The sequence below is a fragment of the Anguilla anguilla genome, chromosome 9 (assembly GCF_013347855.1).
Source record: "Anguilla anguilla isolate fAngAng1 chromosome 9, fAngAng1.pri, whole genome shotgun sequence".
Lineage (NCBI taxonomy): Eukaryota > Metazoa > Chordata > Actinopteri > Anguilliformes > Anguillidae > Anguilla > Anguilla anguilla.
In genome coordinates this window covers 45,087,236-45,109,100 of record NC_049209.1, presented here as the reverse complement: position 1 = coordinate 45,109,100, position 21,865 = coordinate 45,087,236, and the positions used below count along the sequence as shown (strand labels likewise).

General features: G+C 50.0%; 1 protein-coding gene across 1 annotated transcript in view; it reads left to right on the top strand.

The window, feature by feature from the left end:
- Positions 1–21,865, top strand: part of LOC118236711 (syntaxin-1A-like) — a 97,626-nt gene that overhangs the window by 24,289 nt on the left and 51,472 nt on the right. Inside the window, exons 2-3 of the mRNA XM_035435286.1 lie at positions 599–676; positions 7,629–7,728. Coding sequence (XP_035291177.1) covers positions 599–676; positions 7,629–7,728 — 178 coding nt within the window. The remainder of the gene's footprint in view (positions 1–598; positions 677–7,628; positions 7,729–21,865) is intronic.

Here is a 21,865-nt window from a genome sequence, read left to right as displayed (position 1 = left end):
TGTTTATAGCGTCATGCCATCTCACACCAGAGTGACACGAGCAACCTTGGAAACAGTCGAAAGGTGTGGATATGAACCCACGGGGACTACTGAGAAGAGAGTTATCTGCGATAAAGGCCACTGGCCTTTAATCTAGGCTTAAATATAGAGATGTCTCCCGCAAGGGTTGAAGCTGAAATTAGATCCCGGTTAATTGATCAGTTTTATTGCTATGAATGACCTGGAGCCGGGGTGTCGAACTCAGGTCCTGGAGAACTGCAGTGTCTGCAGGATTTGTGGTTTTTTTTTAACCAGCAGCCAATCTAGGCTGTGGATGTTGGCGTGTGTGGGCTGCTCAGCCTATCAGTGAGCTCATGTGCTGCAGCTCTAAAAATCCAACAGGACTGGAGTTTGACACCCCTGGCTTAGAGATTTTTTTTTTTTTTTTTAAACGGCAGGAATCGGTCTCAGTGGTAAGGTTTAATTAAGTTAGGCTGAGCCGGTAAGTCTTTGGATTACAGCGACCGGTGTCCTTTGTGGTTTGTACGTTCTCGCAGGTTTGGCGAGGTGGCGATTCTCACACGCTTGGCTGACGCTGGACTGTTGTTTGTGTTTCCAGGGCAAGGAAAATGACGAACTGGACGAGGTGGCCGTCAGCCTGGACAAAAACCGATTCATGGACGAGTTCTTTGAGCAGGTGAGGCCTCTCTCCTTTTGAGGAAAAAGATACCTTTCCTTGAAGAGTCTTTCTTTGAGAACACCCCCTTCTGTGTTTGACCATCTCTTTTCTCTCTTTCTTGGCTCTCTCTTCTCACCTGTCTGGGTTTCTTTTTAAATGTACCAGCGAGTTAAAAATGTCCTTTTCTCCTTGTGGTCTCCTGTTGGCCCCTGTACTACACGCCTAACCCATTTACTTTTCTGCTGTTTTTGCCTGCGAAGGCTTCAGGTTGCAGGCATGCATGAATTCCTGGAGGTACTTAGCACCCCTGTTGGAATCCCCCCCCCCCCCATATTGGATAAGTTCAATTTAAGAACACTCCCAGTGAAAATGTTTCTACCAGCTTGTAGCATTCCACTCTCACAAGCAGACATTTATGCAAAGGAACATCAAAGTGTCAAATCATTTTTTTAAAATTTTGTGCCTTATACCATATGAGTAGGGTAATTGTTAGCAATGTGGCACAATAAGCACAATGTGAACATGGGATTTGTATTCTTCATGCCACGCATAGCTATTTCTGACACAATGTGGCTTAAGAGGGTAAACAATTCCTCTGATCACGAAAAGCACCTAATTAAGGAAAATCAACGGCTTGTTAAAATCCTGGGACTGAAACTCTGGTTGGAACAAAAACCAGCATACACCGGAGCTCCCAAGGACTAAATTGTGAAGCATTGGCTCATCTGTTTTAATCTATTTAAATATTTTAGTAGCCTAGCTCTGCTGCAAGCCATTCTATTTCCACGAATAACCTTCCATTTATCATTATTTGTGCAGGTGATATGACTGCACTTTTTAATATCTCTAGGCTACTTCTCTCAGATAAAAGAAAAATGATGTAGCAGTGGAAATATGCTACTGCCACATGCCTGTGTTTCTAATGACTGCACTGCATCTGGCAGGTGACAGTGTGGGAACATTGCTGTCAATCATCATTGAGTGGCAGCTGACTTATCAGTGTGGATGACTGGGGAGGTGTAATGTGATAATTAACTAACGTTGGATTAAAGAATGCTCTACTGACCCCATGCTGAGGGAGGACTGAATTGCAGGTGAGAAAATGGCTTTGGGGGAAATAATGATGCCCCTACATACAAGCCGTGGACGATAATGGAAGTGTGTTTCTGTCTCCGTCCGGTTTTGGATTGGACCGGAGAAGCGTCTGTGTCTGTCTGTGTCCAGGGACGGATCCTGGCGCTCAAAATTACGCTCATCTCCGCCAACCAGCCTGCCATGTTATCAGCTGCTGAGGGAAGGGCCCCCATCCAAGAATGTGCAGAGAAGGGAATCTGTTTTCAGCACCAGCCTACAGATGGACAGCTCCTGCTTAGTACATACCTGGCAACCCAGCAGTTGTATCGAATGTGCTGGGGGGGAGGGGAGGAGAGGGGGATGGGGGATTTGACAGCATTGCAGGATGCCTGTAATGACATTTTCTAAAGCGGTTAATAGTGTGCAATATAGTTAACTGTATCGTAATGAAATCACGCTGCTCAGCACCGACGTCTGTTGCGAGACTTCTCTTTCACGGGTCTTATTATACGTCGATTGCTTTCAATCAAACGGCTCCCTGTGTTTTTTTATTTATTAATTTTTTATTTTTTGAGACTCTGCGTGGCCCTGTTTTTGCATGAGATTGTGTCCCCCATTTTCTCTCCATTTTAGAACACACAATCAAACGCAATGCGCGGAGGGCCGGTGAGGTAGCTGGACCTGCCGCCCGAGCGCTCCATGTCTTTGTAGCGTACAGTAATTTGTATTAAAAAATAAAGTGCAGAGAGGCTCAAGTGCTGCCGTGCATCGCCCCCTGTACAGCTGCAGTCAGATTCAAACGAGAGCCGGAACTCGGTTGAGAGCAAAAGTTCCAGAAGTTTAAGAACCACCTGAAAATGTTTGGTGCTTGTGTAAATGTGGGGTACATGCGATTCAGGCGATTAGATAAGCCTGTTTCAAACTTTCCCGATGGCGTATTAGCTGCTGTCCCTGCGCAAACTGGGTGATGTTCACGCCAAGGCAGAGAGGATGGCCAGTGGAGCTGAAGGGCAGATCATGTCCATTTGTGCCACAGTGTGAAACAGCGGCCATTACGGCTCCATCAGCACCACTGCCATTCATATCACGCACCAACTTCTCAGTAGTCGCCACCAAAAGCGTGAAAAACCAGGCAGCTGATGTTCCTACACGGCTCCTAAATAACATGGAATATTCCATTGTCTGCCTTTAATGAGAGTGGCTGGTTGAAGGTGAGTATGGAAAACTTGGCAATGAGACAGGTCACATGACTGTGTACAGGCTCTCCATACTTAGCTCCCCCTGTGGAGTGCAGCGGTCCCGCCCCTCTCTCTCTCTCTCTCTCGTATCCTGTTTGCAGCAATCCCAGAAGGCTCGGGCAGGTGCGCGCGGGGCCCCGCTTCCTCCCACGTCACCGTTTGTTCCACTTCGAGAGCGACCGGGTTGGCGTCGGCCCCCTGGCGGGATGCGGCCAGACGCAATCGCTCACCAAACCGCGTCCCCGTACGGCCGCCCGCCGCCCTGCTCTCGGCCTTAACGAGGGCCCAGCGGAGGGGGGGGTGGTGGAGGGGGGGGGCGAGTTCACACACGCAGGTCGACTGTGTGGGGGGATGGGGGGAGAGCTCCGCGGCACGCAAACAACACGCCAGGCGCAGCCTACATTCTCCTCGTAAGTGATATTTAGATCACGTCCCCGAAGACCTCCCCCCCCGACAGCCAGCGCGCATCAACGGAAACTAATGAACGTGGCGGTGGTGGCGGCGGCGTCGGGCGCAACGTTTTTTCTTCCCCCCGCGAAACGGGAGTGAGGCTCCGCAGTAGGTCACATTAATATGAGATGCGCGCCCCGTTTGCCTTAACGCTCTTTTAATGGGGCTGCCGCCGCTCCCTTCAATTACCAGGGAGGCTTTCCGACGCCGCCCGCGCCCCGCTGCAGCTTTCAAAGGCACAGGCTCACGCAGGAACGCTGCTCTTCTTCTTCTTCTCGTTTTTTTTTTTTTTGGGATGCCGACGCTCCCGTTTGCGTGGCTGTTTTCATCTCTCTCTTCACCACCCTGGGAGCCGGAAGCCGCTGTCTGATGAGGGGAAAGGGGCCCAATGAGCTGGCAGGAGTAGCTCCTGTTAGAGAGCCGGTGTGTTCTGAACTGACAACGGGCCCAAGCCGGTCAGGCCACAGGTCAGAGTGGGAAGTAACATGAGTTTTTTTTAATTAATTGCCGTGGTAGCGGGTTGGGGGGCTGTCAAGGCCCTGATTGGATACCCTGATTAGTTACTTGGTTTGAATCAGGTGTGTTAGTGCCAGGCTAAAACACAAACCTGCACGAACATCGGCCCTTTCGGACGAGATTTGAAGCCTGTGATCTAAAGTATCTGACTGAGGATTCTGTGAGCATGATTTAAAGTATCTGACTGTATGAGGATTCTGTGAGCATGATTTAAAGTATCTGACTGTATGAGGATTCTGTGAGCATGATTTAAAGTATCTGACTGTATGAGGATTCTGTGAGCATGATTTAAAGTATCTGACTGTATGAGGATTCTGTGAGCATGATTTAAAGTATCTGTCTGTGAGGATTCTGTGAGCCTGATTTAAAGTGTCTGACTGTGTGAGATTCGGTTTCACTCTCATTGCATTTCGCTTTAGTTCTTCATTATTTATCGGCCTTTTCTCCCCCCCCCCCGCCTCCCCCCCCCCCCCCCCCGCACACACACCGCTGCGTTTCTGTGAGAGACGATCGGAATGAGGCCTTCGTTACCACGGCGGCAGCATCTGTCGCGGAACGCACAGTCACACGCTTCAGTGATTTCACTTGATGGGGAAATGCAGAGGGTGGGGGTTTGTGGGGGGGGGCGGGGGGTGATTCACACACAGTGGCGCTGTCATTTCTCATTTCACCACCAATCCCCCCCCCCCCTTCGTTGCGAGGACCGTGGCAACGGTTCTGCTCTCCCCGCTGCTCCCTGAACCTCACTTAACCCCCCACCCCCAACCCTGTGCCCCCCCATCGCCTCTGTGCCCCCCCCCCCCCTTTCCTCAACCTTGATTGCCCTCGGTCCCATTCTAATGTCGACCGCGGTACAGACCTGTCAGTGGTGCGTTTCCTGGCAGGCACACACGCTACTAAGCTCATCCCAACCTCCTGTTTTTCCGTGCAATGTGCTGTCTGCAGGTTATCAAGGGGGAAGGAGGGGGGGTGAGGGTGGGTGGGTGGGGGGGGGGGTTGCTTTCCCCAGTAAGCCAGCGCTGTTTCCACTGAGTGATGCCCCCCCCCCCCCCCCCGCGCCCCAGTCCAGCTTCTGCTGGAGGGAAACAATTAGATTTTCTCTGCGCCGTGGAAGACTAATTAAGAATGCGCGGTGGCACACTGCAGAGAGCCACGAAGCGGAGATCATAATGTTATTGCGAGAGGCATTACCTGCTAATGTTGGCTCTGCACCGAACACCTATCCATCATCCCCGGAACAGAAACATCACTGTTTGCACAACAGAGCGAGCCGCGACACCCTCGGTTACAGCGGATTAATGAAGACAAAAAACACGCCAGTATCGCCTGTTTTTTTTTTTTTTGTTCAGTTTTTTCATTTATTAGTTTTTTTTTTTGCTGCCAAAGCATACTTTGATTCGGTTGGTTTGAGGGGGAGGGGGAGGGAGATGTTTGTTTAATTTGGGGAATTAATGCGTGGATGGGGCGAGACGACGTCTCTTCTGATGTACGATTACCCAAAACGTCCCCTCTGGAGACCCACGGATCCCTCGCGGGTTTCGCGCGGACGCACGCGGCGTCGGGAGGAAGCTGCTGTTCAAGCACCGGGCGCCGTCGGTTTAAGCCGTGGTCCGTATCTCAGCGCTCCACGCTCGCTCCGCGGCGGGCTAACCCCGGCTCCACGCTCGCGCCCCTCGTCCGCGTCGTGTAAAAGGTTGGGCTCGGCGGCTCGTGGCTGGCTGCTCACGGCTGCCTGTTGGCGGTGCGGGTCTCTCCGTGTGAAAGGGCACTGATGTGATCGTTCATTGCCGGTGGGGAGGTCAGTTGGCCCCACTGGGCCTGGTTTTTAGGGGGAATAGGCGCAAGGCCCGACTGAAAGAACAGGGCAGGCAGAAGCTGGGGGTCGGTGGCCTGACTGTGGGATGCGTGGGAGTGGGTAGGCGAAGGGGGTGAGCTGGGGGGCGGGCAGAGGGGTGGGAGGAGGTGGGCAGGAGGCCGGGCTGCGGTTAAGGGTTCTGAGCGCAGGTCAGGGGCTGGGAGGAGTGGCTGGCTCGGCTCTCTCTCTCTCTCTCTCTCTCTCCCCCTCTCTCTTACATTCACACTGACTCTCAGTCTCACTCTCTCACTCAAGCTCACACTCTCTCTCTGTCTCTCACCCACACTCTGTCTCACACACAAACACACTCACACATTCTCAAACACAAACCAGCAAATGAGTTATCTCTCTGTCTAACACACACACACACACAAACATACTCACACACATTCTCACACACACACACACACTCATGCGCGCTGGCACAAATATACATATTCTGTCACACACAAACCTACTAACGAGCTATCTCTCACACACACACACACACACACACACACACACACACACACATCCTCTGTGTTTTGTGCACACACACTCACACTCACACAGAGGCTCTGACTCTGCCCTAGGGCAACTTCCAAGCTCCTGCTTCAGAGCCAGCCTCTACCCCCCCCCTTCCCCCCACACTCCCACCCCCCTCCGTTCCCCAGAGTGCCAACCCCAAACTTCAGGCTCTGTAAATAAGAGTCTGCCTCTACATTCATTCTCCAGATGGGGGAAAACAGCCAATTACGCCTGTATTAAACAAGATGCAGATCCAATCAACAAGCAATTAAGGAGATAATGGGCAATTAAGGCTTGGAATAGGCAAAATATGATGGGCAGGATGCTGAAGAGGAAGCAGTTTGCCAGCTTTGGTGCGTTTTTGACAGATTTTCTGGAAGTGCTCTGCTCTGTGGGTTTATATCATTAATGTTTTTTTTCCCCAGCAGTAATCAGACTGCCAGTATTCATTTGCACTTTTGTTTGTCTTTTTCTAAGTAAGGAAATATTAACAGATCGCTTTCATCTGCTACTTGGGCCCGTTGTGTCCAACAGGTCTCTTCAGGTGGTGAATTCATTACCCACAATTCCCTCACTTCCTGGATGTGTCTGTCAGCCGACAGTTGCTAGCTATCCTGTCTCTTCTGCTTTGAATGTGTGTGTCAGTGCAGGGTCTCCGATGAGCTGTGCTGTGCACACCAGTGAAACTGTCGGCTCTCTGCCCAGCTGGTGCTGAACTTGCTGCCTTCCGTTTAATGAGTCGCGGCAGCGCATCGTTTGATTGGCAGCTAAATTGGGTGTGAAGGCTGCGGCGCTCAAGCAGAACTTTTTTGCGTCAGTAAAACAAAAGGCTCGACTCAACAGTGGGACGGCGTTCACCTTGGCAGGCGGCTCGAAGGGGAAGCGGGGTTTGAGATTTCCAGGTTAACCTCCGGAACTTCCCCTGCACTTTCGATGACAGTGTGTTACATTTATCAGAAAGCTTAAATGTGATTTCCGCTTCCTGTGAGATGCACTGTCTGTGATCAGTGCATTCAGGGGTGCTTTAAAAGGGGGGGAATTTAGGAGGATTCCAAGGGCCCTGACTGACGGGGGCCCTCAAAAAATATGAGAACATAGGTTTTTGTGGTGTGGTGGGGCCCCAATGTGAGATCTTTTCACAGGGCCCAGAATCCTTTGTGGGGCCCCCTGTGTGCATCTAATAGGATGTTTTTCAAATTGTCTAGTGTTGCGCTAAAGTAGATAGTTGCTTAATTATGAAACAGTGATTAGGAAATCGTGCTGCTTTAAAAAAAAAAAAAAAAAGTTGTTTTTTTTTTACCCATGATGCACCTCTCTCCCTCCTTTGCAGGTGGAGGAGATCCGTGGTTTCATCGACTCCCTCGCTGAGAAGGTGGAGGAGGTGAAGAGAAAACACAGCGCCATTCTTGCTGCACCCAACCCCGATGAAAGTAAGTGCGTGGCAGGTCGGGTGTTGGGTGTCTAAACTGGGGCTCTATAGGTCCTACTCACCTGCTTGTCAAAAATAAAACCGTTTGATTGGCGGTCGGCAGCCACATGCACCTGGTGAAACCCAAACGCGTGAACAGGAAGTGGTGAGCGTCCCAGGCTTGCTGAATAACTGCTTGCCGCTCTTAGCCGGTAATCCTCACTGGCACGCTCAGGTACATTACGCTGAGACGCTAATCCACGGTGTGCTATTAGTGCTCTTACGCTGGATTTCAGCTGGGCTCAGTAGATGATTAGTAGCTAACTCATAAATAGCTATTAAAAAGCCGATTTGGGGGCAAAAAGCTGTGAGGTTAAATTCAGGTGTTTATGTAATAAAATGTAGTGCTTAATGACTCGTAATGGACTGGGTGTCAGAACATGACTCCTGCTAAGTGGACACAGCGTTTTCATTTGACTGACCTAACAGGACAAAATCTCTCATCTCACAAATCTTAAATACACTCACAGGGCATCCTGATATGCCACATTGGGTCAGCACACAGGTGCAGCATCTCCTTCCTATCTCACATACGGTAAAGCAGGACATTTCCCTCACTCCACCATAGAAAAACAGACCATAATATAAGCCTGCTCTTTCTCAGGGATAACGCTATGAGAAGGCCTGCTGCGTTCCTTTCCTCCTCCAATCAGGTCTTTCGTTACTGACTGGCGTGCGAAGGTCAGGCCGAGGCCGTCCCTCTGCTCTGCTCCCTTCGGCCCGGCGGCCGCCGATCAATCCGGCCGTCCCCCCGGCTCGGGCGAAACGATTCACCCCGTCGTCACGGCGATCGCGGCGGCGGTGGCGGCGGGATCGGCCGACGCCCGTACCCCTCGTCGGAGTCGCGTTCTGCGGCCCCCGTCTCCGAAACCCGCCTTTTTAAATGAGATTTCACCGCCCCTCGCTTTTTAAAGATTTGGTGGTGTAGAAGAGCGTCGGAAGCGGCAGGCCCGGTCCGTGATCGATGCCGGGATTAATGGGGTGGGCCGTGGCGCGGGCCCAACCCCTGTAAGGTGTCGGTCTAATTGATTCTTCGCTTTGGCGGGGCGGCGTGGCGTTTCAGCGATCGTAATTAATCTCCGCTCGCGTTCTGGCGCTGACCGAACTCCGAGCGTTTGTAGCGCAGGGCCCAGGTTTTCGTCCTCTGATCGTTGGTCTATTTCTAGGAGCCACTCAGTCAGCTGCAGTAAACAGCTGAAATCCATAAATGTTTTTTTTCAGGATTAAATGTTGTTTATCAGCGGGGGTTTTTTTATTTTATTTATTTATTTTTGTAAGACTTCCCTTTTAGGAACGCCGTGTACTGTGCTTGACTGCAGGGAAAGTGGACAGTGCTTGCTCACTGTATTTACTGTGTGTGTCCTCAGGGTATGAGTCTGTAGGGCTTATAATATATCTGTGTTTATATATCTGCATGTGTATCTGTGGACACATGGTCATTGAGTAATTACTGAGCTCGACGACCTGAATACAATGATGCCAACTTTAAAAAATGGTACCTATTTTTATGTTAAACCTTTGTGTTGTCCTCGGGTAAAAAGGACCCTTTTCTAGGCAGCAACAGCAGTGAAAACCCCCAAAATAATTTTTTGATGACTTTCTCTGGTCTGATCCTACCATTAGAAAAAGTTATACATTGCCCATTTTAATTTTTTCATAAAAGCAGTACGCCATCAGGGTACAAAGATTCGTATCAGTCTTCTTTAACCCTGCAGTTATCAAGTCAGAAGGTCATAATCAAAGTTAAGCAGCACACATCTATTTCACCAAAAAATCAATTGTGTGTTTTGAAGTAAAAACAAGTGGTGTGGACTAAACAAATACAATTTCTCTTAGCTGTGTAGTAGGAAAACAGTTATTCACAGATTTATTGATGAGTTGACTGATTGTTTTTACATGAAAAATATTGATTTAGGGTTGAAAATTCAATTAGATGTCTTTATCGCAGGGAGTCTGGTGAGGGTTGGTCATGTATGACCCTGTGGATATGAGGTGCATACATAATATGAATATGACACACAGGTTAACTGTGGCCTCAAGTAAAGAAATAAAAGGGGTGTGTGTATGGTACATCTAGTCAGTGTGCTAAGTAGGCTAATGTGTGTGTGTGTGTGTGTGTGTGTGTGTGTGTGTTTGTGTGTGTACTGTACACCTAGCCTGTGTTCTAAGTAGGCTAATGTATGTATGTGTGTGTGTGTGTGCTGTACACCTAGTTTGTGTGCTAGGTAGGCTAATGTGTGTATGTATGTGTGTGTGTGTGTGTGTGTACTGTACACCTAGTGTGTGTGCTAAGTAGGCTAATGTGTGTATGTGTGTGTGTCTGGGGAGGGACTGTAGGCATCAGCAGAACTGAATGGAGGCACGGTAGTTGAAAGACCAGGCAACAGGAGCGCTGTGTGCGATAGAGGAAGGAAGCCAGGTCACAGCAGAACGGCTCGCTGGGAATGTACACCCTCCCTGCGGTGACATTTCATTAGCGATCCCAGGCTAGGCCCAGCCGTGCTCCGCAGTGCTCCGCGCTCCCCCCGCTTTCTGCCTGGCGAAATTGTTGCATCCAGGAAGCGGCCCTGGAAATCACTGCTGAGGCACTGAGCACAGCTGCGGCACTGAGCACAGCTGAAGCACTGAGCACAGCTGAAGCACTGAACACAGTTGAAGCACTGAGCACAGCTGAGGCACTGAACACAGTTGAAGCACTGAGCACAGCTGAGGCACTGAACACAGCTGAGGCACTGAGCACAGCTGTGTCACTGAGCACAGCTGAGGCACTGAGCACTGCTTAGACACTGAGCACAGCTGAGGCACTGAGCACCACTGAGGCACAGAGAGCACAGCTGAGGCACTGAGCACTGCTTAGACACTGAGCACTGCTTAGACACTGAGCACCGCTGAGGCATTGAGCACCACTGAGGCACTGAGCACAGCTGAGGCACAGAGAGCACAGCTGAGGCACTGAGCACAGCTGAGGCACGGAGAGCACAGCTGTGCCACTGAGCACAGCTGAGGCCTACTGTTCTCAGGGCGCCTCAGCACTCCCGACAGCACTTTCCAGCGTAGTGCTGTGGACATGCGGTGAGAATATTGAGTTGATATTGAGCGAACAAAGGTGCATAATTGTCAGATCCTTCCTGTGCTGTTCTGTGGGCTGGGTTTTGTTTCAGCGGTAGATATATTAGCCAGGAGCACGTCCGCATTCGGGTTTTTAATCGCCGCTCGCTGCTATTTCAGAGGAGCATTTTGACTCCTGAGGTCTTCATTGATCTCCTGAGAGCAGCTGCCCGTGCTCGTTTTCAAAAGTCGTCAATCTTGCGCGCTCATTTTCCCCCGTGCAGCTCACCTGCGGGCTGGATGTTTGTGTGCGTTTGCGCGCGTATGCGCATTGTGAAAACACAGAGCTTGATCGAGGAGGGAAAAAACAAGCAGCGGCAGTGATTCTGACAAATGTTTTGTGGTTTCGGCTGAAAGTACAATAATTATTAGAATGCTATTTTTGCCTTTCCTCCCCCTTTCCCCACTCTGTATAGTGGAATAAACTTTTTCACACATTTTAAATCTCTGAAATGCGCTGAAGTAATGCTCTTTTAAAATCACTGAAAACTGCCAGCATTCTGTAAGTGGCAATAGGGCAATGCGCAGTGGAGAATGCACAATTCATTTCGTTCTCAGTTCATACAGTGACATTCTCACCCACCAATTTCACTCCTTAATGGAACTTTCCGGCATCTTGACATCCATGTAAATGTTAACTGATTGGGGTTCAGGTGAGCCCCCTGTGGGTCTCCCGGTGCCGAGGATTTCTGTTAATTTCACGAGGCCACGGACCCCCGGCAAACGCAATCTGCATTTCTGAGCTGAGAAAGCCGTGGCTCGCCGGGCGATTTCTGCACGTCCTGATGATGTCACACCTTTCGTTCAGCGCCGCGACCGCGATCAGGGCCATCGCCATTGGCTTGCCCTACACGACCGGTTTCATCACGGCGATAACGGCGTTATGCGGCCGGGCGTGATGGAAATAAGCGTGCGCGAAAGCCTTAGCGCGTACGAACGAGGGACTACGTTTCCCAGGAGCACTGTGGACTGCTGTGTTTCTTTTTTTTTTTTTTTGGCATCGTCACTCCAGAACAAAGACAAAGTGCATATAAAAAAAAATAATAATAAAAAATAACCAAAACAGAAATTACATTCCCCAGTTCCTCCCAATCCCCCCCACCCGCCTCTACATAGTGTTGGTCAGAATAAAATGAGAGAAACAATGCTGTGTTCCAGCAGTGTCAGGTGACTGTGGAGCGCGCTCAGTCAGGCTGCGGCGGCGGCTGAGGATGTTTGCTTGGGCCCGGTGCTGTTGATGGGGGGGCTTCCAGTATGGATGATGAGCTGAGCCGTCACCGCTCGCCGGTCACATCGCTGCGACGGGCCTCGTCAGAGACCGGGAATCCCAGCTCTGCTGTGCCATAAACGCTAACACGGCTAACAAGGCTAACACGGCTAACGAGGCTAACAAGGCTAACGAGGCTAACGAGGGCTTTCGTTTCTTAACCTCATAGTATTCACGGGGACTCTTATCCTACCTTTACGGAAATTAAATATACCGAAATAAAGTGTAGAATTTATATTCTAAAAATACAAATATATTGCCTGGAAATATATTTGTTGCTATATTTCCAGAGCCCACAAAACTCACAATAAATTGCCATATAACCTGATTAATTTGCATGGTCCAATGAGAGGACAGGTCAACAACCCACAACAATGATGTTGTAAGGGTAAAGGGTTAGTAGGGATGTGAATTGCATTTGTATTGCCAGCAGGATGTATGTCATTAGTGGCCTAGCTGCGATTTTTGATGTGACTCTTTTGTCATGGCAGGTGACGTGTGCACATCCGTGACTGTGTTAGCCATGTCCCCTTCCCCTGGGTGCAGTTTTGGGTTACAGGAAAAGAACGGCCTTTTTTCACCTTGAGGAAAGTCCCTCCCTCCCCCCCCCCTTCCCCCCCCGCTGGAAACCCCTGTCCACATGTCCCTGAGCGTGATGGCTTCTCCAATACGCCATCTTCCATTGCTGGCCCCCTCTCTCGCCATAAATCACCGCCATTATCCGCACGTCTCTGTGCTCACCCGCTGGTGAGCGCGGCTGTATTTTATCTTAATATCGCCCCCCCAACGCCCTCCACCCCCACCACACCCCCCTCCTCCCCTCGCCAGCTGGACAGGCCTGATAGGAACAGGCTGGGGGCGGCAGCAGGGGCGGGGAGTTTAAGGGTCGTGCTGTAGGTGTGAGACGCGAGGCGGCCATTTCGGCTCTGCGATCGTCGACCTTCCCTGGCCATTCCGGCTCGGTCTCTGCCTGACCCTGTGTGAGAGCGCGGGGCGGACAGGCATGTAAATCCAGTCCATTAGCGGCACTGCGCTCATGCTGCCAGGGACCTTTCCTGTCCCCGTGTCAGAGTATTAAAGCGCTGTTTTCACAGCAGCAGAGGCTTCATTTCCACAGTTAACAAGGTTTTATGATAAAACTACCTTCCCGTGTCTTGCCTCTTTCCTCTTAACAACCACTCCCACACTCGCACGCACACACACACACACGCGCACACAGACACACACACGCACATGTATACGCAGACACACACACACGTGCACACTTACGCACAAGCAATAAAACTAAACACGCACAAAGCCCTCAAACAAGTGTGCTGGTAGTGCATTGATAAAAACCCATTTAATGTTCTGCAGATGAGTTCACAAAAAAAAAATAAAAATGGCCGTTGCTATTTAAATGGATTCCGGCGTGCCTTCTGAAGCAGTTGCTTTGTTGCATTTTCTTCATTTCGCAGCCGTTAGCGATGATGGCTCCTGCTGCTAAACCAGTTAGCGTAAAGTGGCTGTTGATGTCGGTGTGGGCTGAGAGTGTTTTGTGAATGGCTTTCCGTAGGAGAGGGCTTTTCATGAAGCCACAGGCTCGTTTTACCTTTCTCTCAGCTGCTGCCGTTCATAAAGTGGGTGTTCGCGCCGAATGCGATCGACCTCCAGACACAGTTCACACGGACGTGACGGAGGTTCGGAACGCGACACCACACCAGTCCTCTCACCGCCGTCCATCATCCTCTGTTGAAAGATTAATCATGAACGGGACACGGTGAACGTGAATTGTACACATGCACTAGAGCAGGGCTGCCCCGTTCCTGTTCCTGGACATCTGCCCGTCCTGTAGGTTTTCGTTTCAACCCTAATTTGCCACCTGATTTTGCTAATTAGCAGATCTGTAGTTGTTGAATGAGGTGTGCTTGGTTAGGGTTGGAGTGAAAACCAGGAGGACGGTAGATCTCCAGGAACAGGATTGGGCAGCCCTGTGCTAGATGATGAGAAGAAACTGCGTTAGTTGGTTGCCTTTTCTCTGAAGGACGCGGTCTCTTTGGCTTTTTTTATTTTTATTTATTTATTTTTTTTACAGCTCAGCCCTTGTTGACTTCACAGCTACAATCATTAAACCTTACGGATAAATGGCCAGTCCTTCTACAGGCTGCTAATGGTCTTTGACTCAAGCGACTTTTACCTCACATTATAAGTGCCGGAACAGAACCTGCTGAGAGAGTAATTGGGCCTTTTTGGCAACTTGCAACCGAACTGAAGTGAAACTAAAGCGGGTCCTATAGCGCTGTTGATATCCCGTGGTGCCGTGTGGTAATCTCTGGATAAGGAGGGGACATTTTGTATGTGTGTTACTCTGCATGCAAGTAAGTAATGCGTATGTTGGCTCTCTTCTGTCCATCCCAATAAAGAGTATATGTGTAAATTACCAGAGTATGACTAAATTGGTTCTCTCTCAGAGCAGATACTAGCTCATCATAAAATATTTACAAGAAAGTTATGAAACCATAATTTAAGACATTGGAGCTTGGGAATTAAACTAGCTTTTTCTAGCTGCCTACGCTGTTACTGTCGGTGGCTGTAACACTTGAGTGGTCTTGTTGTTCGATCCAAACAACGCGGAAGCGTTGTAACGCCTGACCACGAGCACACATTTCTCCAGAGCAGCTCTCAGAGATTAGCGCCTGGCTGCAACCGCCGCGCTAGCCACTGTCTGCGGAGTGCACTGTGGTCACTCAGCCAATCACTGTCCGTTTTTTATCCCCAGTCATTTTCACATTGCTTTACTTCAGACAGCCAATTACCATGAAATTTTACTGTAACACACCAGTCTCAAGTATGCAGGATGGTCAGTTGGTCTCTGCCACCCTCTTGCTTGTGATCAGTCGGGTCCAGCTGTCTTTTTACAGTAACTTCTTGGCTGTGTCGTTGCATGCATCACGGTGATGGCATGGAAAACAGAGACGGGGGCGTTTTGGGCAGCGTTGCTGTGTCTTCGGTTCCTGCTGCCAAAGAAGACAGATTTTGTTGAGAAATGTTTGGAGATCCACGTTTGCGGATCGTTAAACAATAGTTCTGTATTTGCATTCCTGTCAGGTTTATCTTCACGAAAACATATGCAGACAGCATGTCATCTACTTGCTTATAGTTTCTTGTTACACTTGTTCTTGCAAGGTGAAGCTTACTTGTTAGCTCATGTGGAACTGTTAGCCTGGGTCAAATATACCCAGGGAAATATTGAGATTTGGAAGCAATAGAGATAATTTTATGAAAAAATACTCTATATAGTATCTTTATCACAATTCCAAACAATCTAAGCATATGACTAACGGTTGCCATTTAACTCTGTGTGCTCACATTTAACTATGGAAGTGCCATTAATTTTTGTGATAAAGATGTGATTTATATTAATCCGCTGTAATGAAAGCATGGTGGGCATAAATCATATTTATCTGCAAAAAATCAAAATGCAACAAGGTCGTCATGCAGTATACTGTTGATCTTTAGTGTTTTGAACTGACATTTCGAAATAATTTTTCGTCTTTATCTCATCGTATTCAAAGAAACCGTAAAGGAAAAAAGACATGGAGAAAATACGGACGACGAACAACAAACAGAAACGCGGCACAAGAGCCGGTGATGAAGTGCATCTCCCTAAAGAGTCGTTCCCCTTTTACTCAAAGTTTAAAACCGGGTCCGTTTGACCCGAGCCGAACGCCGGGGCTAATGGCTCCGCTCTTATTTACCGTCGTCATGCGGTGCCTCCCCAAACGTTCGGCCCGCCGGGCGGATTTCTTAATAGCTGTCAGAGCCGGAGTCGAGCGAGGGCTCGAGGTGGTGCCACCTTCCCAGCTTTTAATCCGTTCAGCCGCTCAAGAAAGAAACGAGTCTGTTGTGCTTTGTGCCATGAATTAGCCGACTGAAATAATTGGATGGAGTTGTGTGTTTTTTACCTCGGCCAGTGAGCCGCGGTTCACTTTGGGATTAAAACAGCATTAAAACTTTTTTTTCTCTGAGAAAAGAACCTCCTGTTCTGCTATTTGGTGGGTGATTGGCGAGGTTTCTCCTCTGCAGATTAAAAGCCCTTTGCTGTGCGGCTCTACTGTATCCGTACGGGGCTGAAATGGAGTGCAGTGCTTTACGGGACTTTGGGTGAATTCTGTGTGTGGGATGAGACACCAGCGGTTTTGGAGAATTAGCAGGCCGCTGCCTTTACAGGAGCAATGGCTCTGTGGACGGAGGTGCGGAGGAAATCCGGAATATTCCACCATGCCTTTAAAGCTAGGATGGAATATGTGGAATACATTTGCGGTATTGTGGGAGAATGGATACTCATCGGCTCTGAATATGGGGCTTGTGGAGCCCGTTGAAATCTCCAGTTCACGGTTTATACAAACGGACCTCCAGTGTCACAGATCTGGGGCGACTGGACAGACGTGGGAACATAGTGGCAGTCAGACCTTGGCTTGAACTACTTTAGTCTAATAAATACAAGTACAATTAGCTGTAGGTGACTTTTTTCACCAGTACCCTAAAACATCTTTTGGTTCGTAACACGTTAGTAAGATACCTATTAAAAATTCCCCTGTTGAATTCTGCGGGAGTGCTTTCACATTTTTTTTCCAGCATCTAAAGAGTTAAGTGCGTATGTGACCCGGGTGAGACAGCAGCGCACCATGCTGCCGTCCCCACTCTGGCTGGAGAGCGCTGATGTCCACGCGCTGAACGTGCGGCCATCAGACGGCTTTCAGGACCAGCCCCTCTGCACCTGAGCCGAGCGTAGAGAGGCCGCGTCATCACAACAGCTGGAGCCCCAGATGTGCACTAACAATCGCCCTCTCACACCTGCAGATACAGATGTTTTGTTTTGTGGAGGGGGGCGGGTTGGGGTTGGGGTTGGGGGTGGGGTGGGGGGGTTGAGCGCGCTCCTGCTTTTCGAGGGCTGCCAACCTTGCGCTGGGGAAAATCATTTGGTTCCTGCCACGAGAGCAACCCATTTCGCAGAATGGGTCTCTGCAAAAATATGATAACTGTGTTAGTGCCGATGAGACAGTCTTACTCTTGGGTACTGAATTTCTTTTTTTTTATATAGAAGCGGTGATTCAAAGGGTAGGGAAAGGCTTAGTCCCAGTGTACACTCTGTTGATATTAGCACGGTGCAAAACAAACGGAGGATAAAAATCTCGCGTAAATACTAAGACCGCATGTACATTCCAACCAAAAACGCCGAGCTTAAGACACAGGTTTTCCATCAGCTCGAGGAGTGACTTTGCAAATGCCAGCGCGTTTAAAATAGCCACACCTTCACATAAAAGATGTAATGTCTTTTTGTTTTTTTTACTGGAGTGACGTGCGAAGCGGGTGAAGACTGGGCTCGTAATGAGTGAGTCTGTAACGTCTGGGCCCTGGGTTCACACCTCATTAACAAAGAGCAGTTTGCCTGAATTAGTCCTGCGCCCGTCCCGGTCTGTAAATGGGGACATCGCTTCCGTCGAAAGATCTTGTTAAGGGCGCCCGCGGAAACAAGAGAGAGAGAATTACCCGGCGTGACTTGAGCGGTCTTACTTTGCGATGAAAAATAGATTTTTTTTACTGGCTTATTTACGGCTGTGTTTGCGGCATCCATCTTGTCTCAGAAGACGCGCCGTGCCTCCGAGGAGAAGGCCGCTGAAGCGTTTGTGGCGTGCGCCGCTCCTGGTGATGCCCTCTGCGTTCACTGACAGCCAATCATTCCGGGGCTCAGCGGAGTGGCGGTATTCCTGCGATCTGAGGCCACACAGCCACCCCGCCATTTCATCCACTGTCTCAAATGGTAAAGCGAATGTACCATTTGGCCCGAGGAAATTTGTAATTATAAAAAAATAAAAGGTCATGGAGTGTTATGAGATACGTGCGTTCGTGTGGCGGTAAGGGTTTTTGGGGGTGCTTGGGTGTGCGTGTGAGAGGGAGACTGTAGTAAGGTGACCGCGTCTTGTGTCCCACAGGACGTCCATCGACCTTCAGTACTGACCTTGGCCACGCCCCCATTCATGAATATTCACGACGTGCATCAGATTGGAATGTTCCGGGTTCAGCAGTGGAGAGAATACACTTTCGGTGCGGAATATTCAGAGCTGGTGGGGTCTGCGGATTCTGTGGACACCTGTGTAGACACCTGTTTCCAAGGGGACTGCTGTCACAGATGGGTGGGACGGGTAGTGGGGGGGGGGGGGGGATTTGGGCTCGTGCCATCAACAGTCAGGTGTACACACCGCCTCTTTGTTTCACAAGGTCGTCACGAAGCAGTGGAGGCAGGCGGGGGCGAGTGTGGGGCGGGGGTGGATGCCGGTGGTGCGGGGGGGGTGGGGGTGGGGCGGAGGGGTGGGGGGGGAGTGTGGGTGGACAAGTCCCGGGCGTTCCTCGGTGGGGAAGCCGGCATACAGGGCAGCTGAGATACAACAGTAATTAAAAAATCAAAAAATTGATGCGATAAATTGATAAATACAGGCTTTCTCTTAAGCTTGACTTGTGAATTTGACTCCCACACAGAAGTGGTGGGTAATTAAAACTGCCATCTCCAGACACCTCTCAGAACCTACATCGCTTTAAGTCATTTCTTACACTTCCAGCCTGTCTCCTCAGGGCAGCTCTCAGCTTAATTTAAGAACGGGGTTCAGGTTTATTGCAGAAATAGTGCCGCCATGTTAGGAGAGAGAGAGAACCTGCTGTTTCCACATACATGGCTTCACCCTAACGGTCTGTGCAGAAGGCCCTAGAAATGACTCAGCAGGCAGCCGATCCATCTTTTCATATCACACAACGTGCGACATATTCAATCATGCACATTGCACACGCATAACTAACTCTGCTGCTTTGTTTTATTTCATTTTTTAAAAAGAACTGACAGTCTGCTCTCCTCTCATATTTAAAAAAAAATGTTATTCTGGCAGGGGGGAAGCAGAGAGGGTGACAGACAGAGATGGATCACAGAGCACAAAGTGCAACAGTGGGGGTGGGGGGGGGGGATTCAGTATACAGCAGAGTTGTATAGCGACACCCACAATCGCCTCTGCCGTTTTACTTCCCTTTAAAACGCTGCGCTGTAGAGGCCAGCCGTGAGACGCGCGTATATCACCCGCGGCAACAGGAAATGAGCCGCAGGCCCGGGGAAGTCATTTTAACGTTGTTCGATATGAAATTAATATCGGTTATGACCGCGATAAGGCCGCAGTCGTTGAAGCGTTTGCCCGGGACCGGGGACGGCCTCGGACGCTCTCTCCCGCGGCCTGCGGGTCGTCGGGTCTGCCGGAGAGCAAACGTTTCCCCCCCGAGGGACCGGAGTTTCGCGTTAGCGGTGAGTCAGCCATTTTGCTCTTTCGCTGCTCCGCCGCCGGTACACGAGAAGGACTATCATCCGAAACGCTCATCTTAATTACACCCGCCCCCCCCCCCCTTACCCCCCCCACCCCCCCTCCCCAGCGGAGTTCCCCCTCATCGCGGAAGATAAACGGCGCTATCTCCTATTAAGTCTTATTAAAAATTTTAATTGCCATAATTACCAGTTTATGGCGCTGTGACTCAAACAAAAAATATATCAGGCGCGCGCGCTGAACATTTCAAGTAACGAGACCGGCTGTTTTTTTTTTTTTTTTTTTTAATTTTTGAATAGCAGAGAGAAGTTGTTTTATCTTCCTGGCTGCGTCTGCGCCGGCAGGTCCTTGACACTTCCTGTTTTAATGGAGGCGGTGGTAATAGGCCACTCGGGGCGTGAGGGTCGGAGGTCACGCCTCCATCGCGTCCCGGGCCGTCGATTCCCTATCACGGGGAGGTTAATGGAAAGGAGGAGGTTAATATTCGGCCGGGTTTTATTTGGGAAACGCATCGACTGGGGGGGGGGGGGGGGGGGGGGGGTGATTGATGCGCCCGTCAGCTGCCGGCAGGTGCGAGTCGTTAGGGCGCATTACGGAATGCGTGCGCTGAGTCGGGACGGGCGCAGCGCTGGTAATCGCCCCCCCCCACCCCCCCTGAAGGCAGATTTTGAGGAATGTCCCGGCCGTCATTGAGCGGGGGTGGTTAATGTGTCCCAGCGGGCCTCCCCCCTCTTGCCCTTTCTCCTGGGACCCCTGCCCCCCCCCCCCCCCCCCGGGTCACACTCCGCAGGCGGCGTCCGTCGAAAAACATCCGCAGCCCGAGCTTTCGGCAGATCGATGCTCCTCACCTAACGGGCCGCGCCGGTGATTTATTCACACCCCGGTGGAGCGGCGAGCTGAGGAGAGGCGCAAATTGGCGGTTGGGGAAAAGGGAAGAGAGGAAACCGCTTAATGACAAGATGGAGATCCATCCTGTGTAGAGGAAATAAAGATTAACGGTAACAACTGTCTCTTCATGCGAATGGCTCCAAGCGTTATGGCTGTGCGTATTTGAATTCTGTTCATTTGATTTCTGGTTCTTGGCCAATCGGGAAGGGCCTTCTTGGCGTGCTCCGTTGTCCGCCTGTGGATATCTTGCTCCTGCAGTCACAGCAGTGCTGTGGAATTCCACTTGATTAGAAGAAACATGGGCCGTGTTTCAAACTGTATACTTGTGTTCTGTGTTGAAAGAACACTTCCAGGAATACACTATCACTTCCTTTTCCTCTTAGATGCTCCATATAATCTAGGAAGCTTTAGCCCACATTGAGATGGTAAGTGAACCTATTGAAGCACCACCCAAGAATGTTTCCAGCTTGAATTCTGATCTCCACTTGGAAAGTTGCCTACACGAGATCAGAATTCATCAGAAGCAATTGACCATTGCTGTATTAGCATTAGTACATCCCTGAAAGTTAAGTAAGACTCATCTCACATCAAAGTGTTGACCTGCTCAGGCTCATAGTACTTATCAGACTAACAAGTGACACTGGCAGAAGTCAGATGCCCCGCCAGGCCAGAACAGTCACAAATGAGCATGCGATCACTGTCCAGTCCTGGGTTCAGTCTGAAAAGGAACCAAATCACTATTCTTTTGTGCTCTTCTCTTGTCCATTGCGACCGCTGTCTTGTTTTGATATCAAATGATATCAAATTCTGTTCAGCGTCATAGAAAGCACACACGCATGGCTACAGGCTGGGATGGCAGTCAGAATCTCTCGGGCGTGTTCTGCAGTGTCACCTACACCCCTCGGCCGTAGGTGTGTGTACTGGCCTGTCTCTTCACAGCCTGGTCAGGAGAAATGGCTTCTCCAGTGTGCTGGGCCCCCTGTACTGTTGATCAAGCGTATGATGGATGAAAACTCCATCACCCAGTCAGCCAGGCGGCAGAGCTGGCTATAGCATTGTGATTACTCCCCACACACACTCACACACACACAGACTGACACACGCACACACACACACTCATACAGACACACGCACGCACATACAGACACACACTCGCACACACACACTCACTCACTCACACACACACTTGCGTGCATTCACTCACACTCACGCACTCACACTCACGCACACACACACAAAAACACGCACACACACACACGCGCACACAAACACATACACACACACACACACTAAGCTTGCACCTGGAAGAAGATGGATGCGTCTGCATGGAGTCACACGGCAAAGATGGAAAAACATGGAGCCGGAGGCGCTGTATGAAATGAACAGGCCGCAGTAGTGACCGATTTGGCCAGTGAGCCTCCTTTGCCTTTAAATAGGACTGGTCAGGGAGACCTCAGCGGTTGGGGCTAGTCTCTAAGAGGCGTGTGGACGCATGG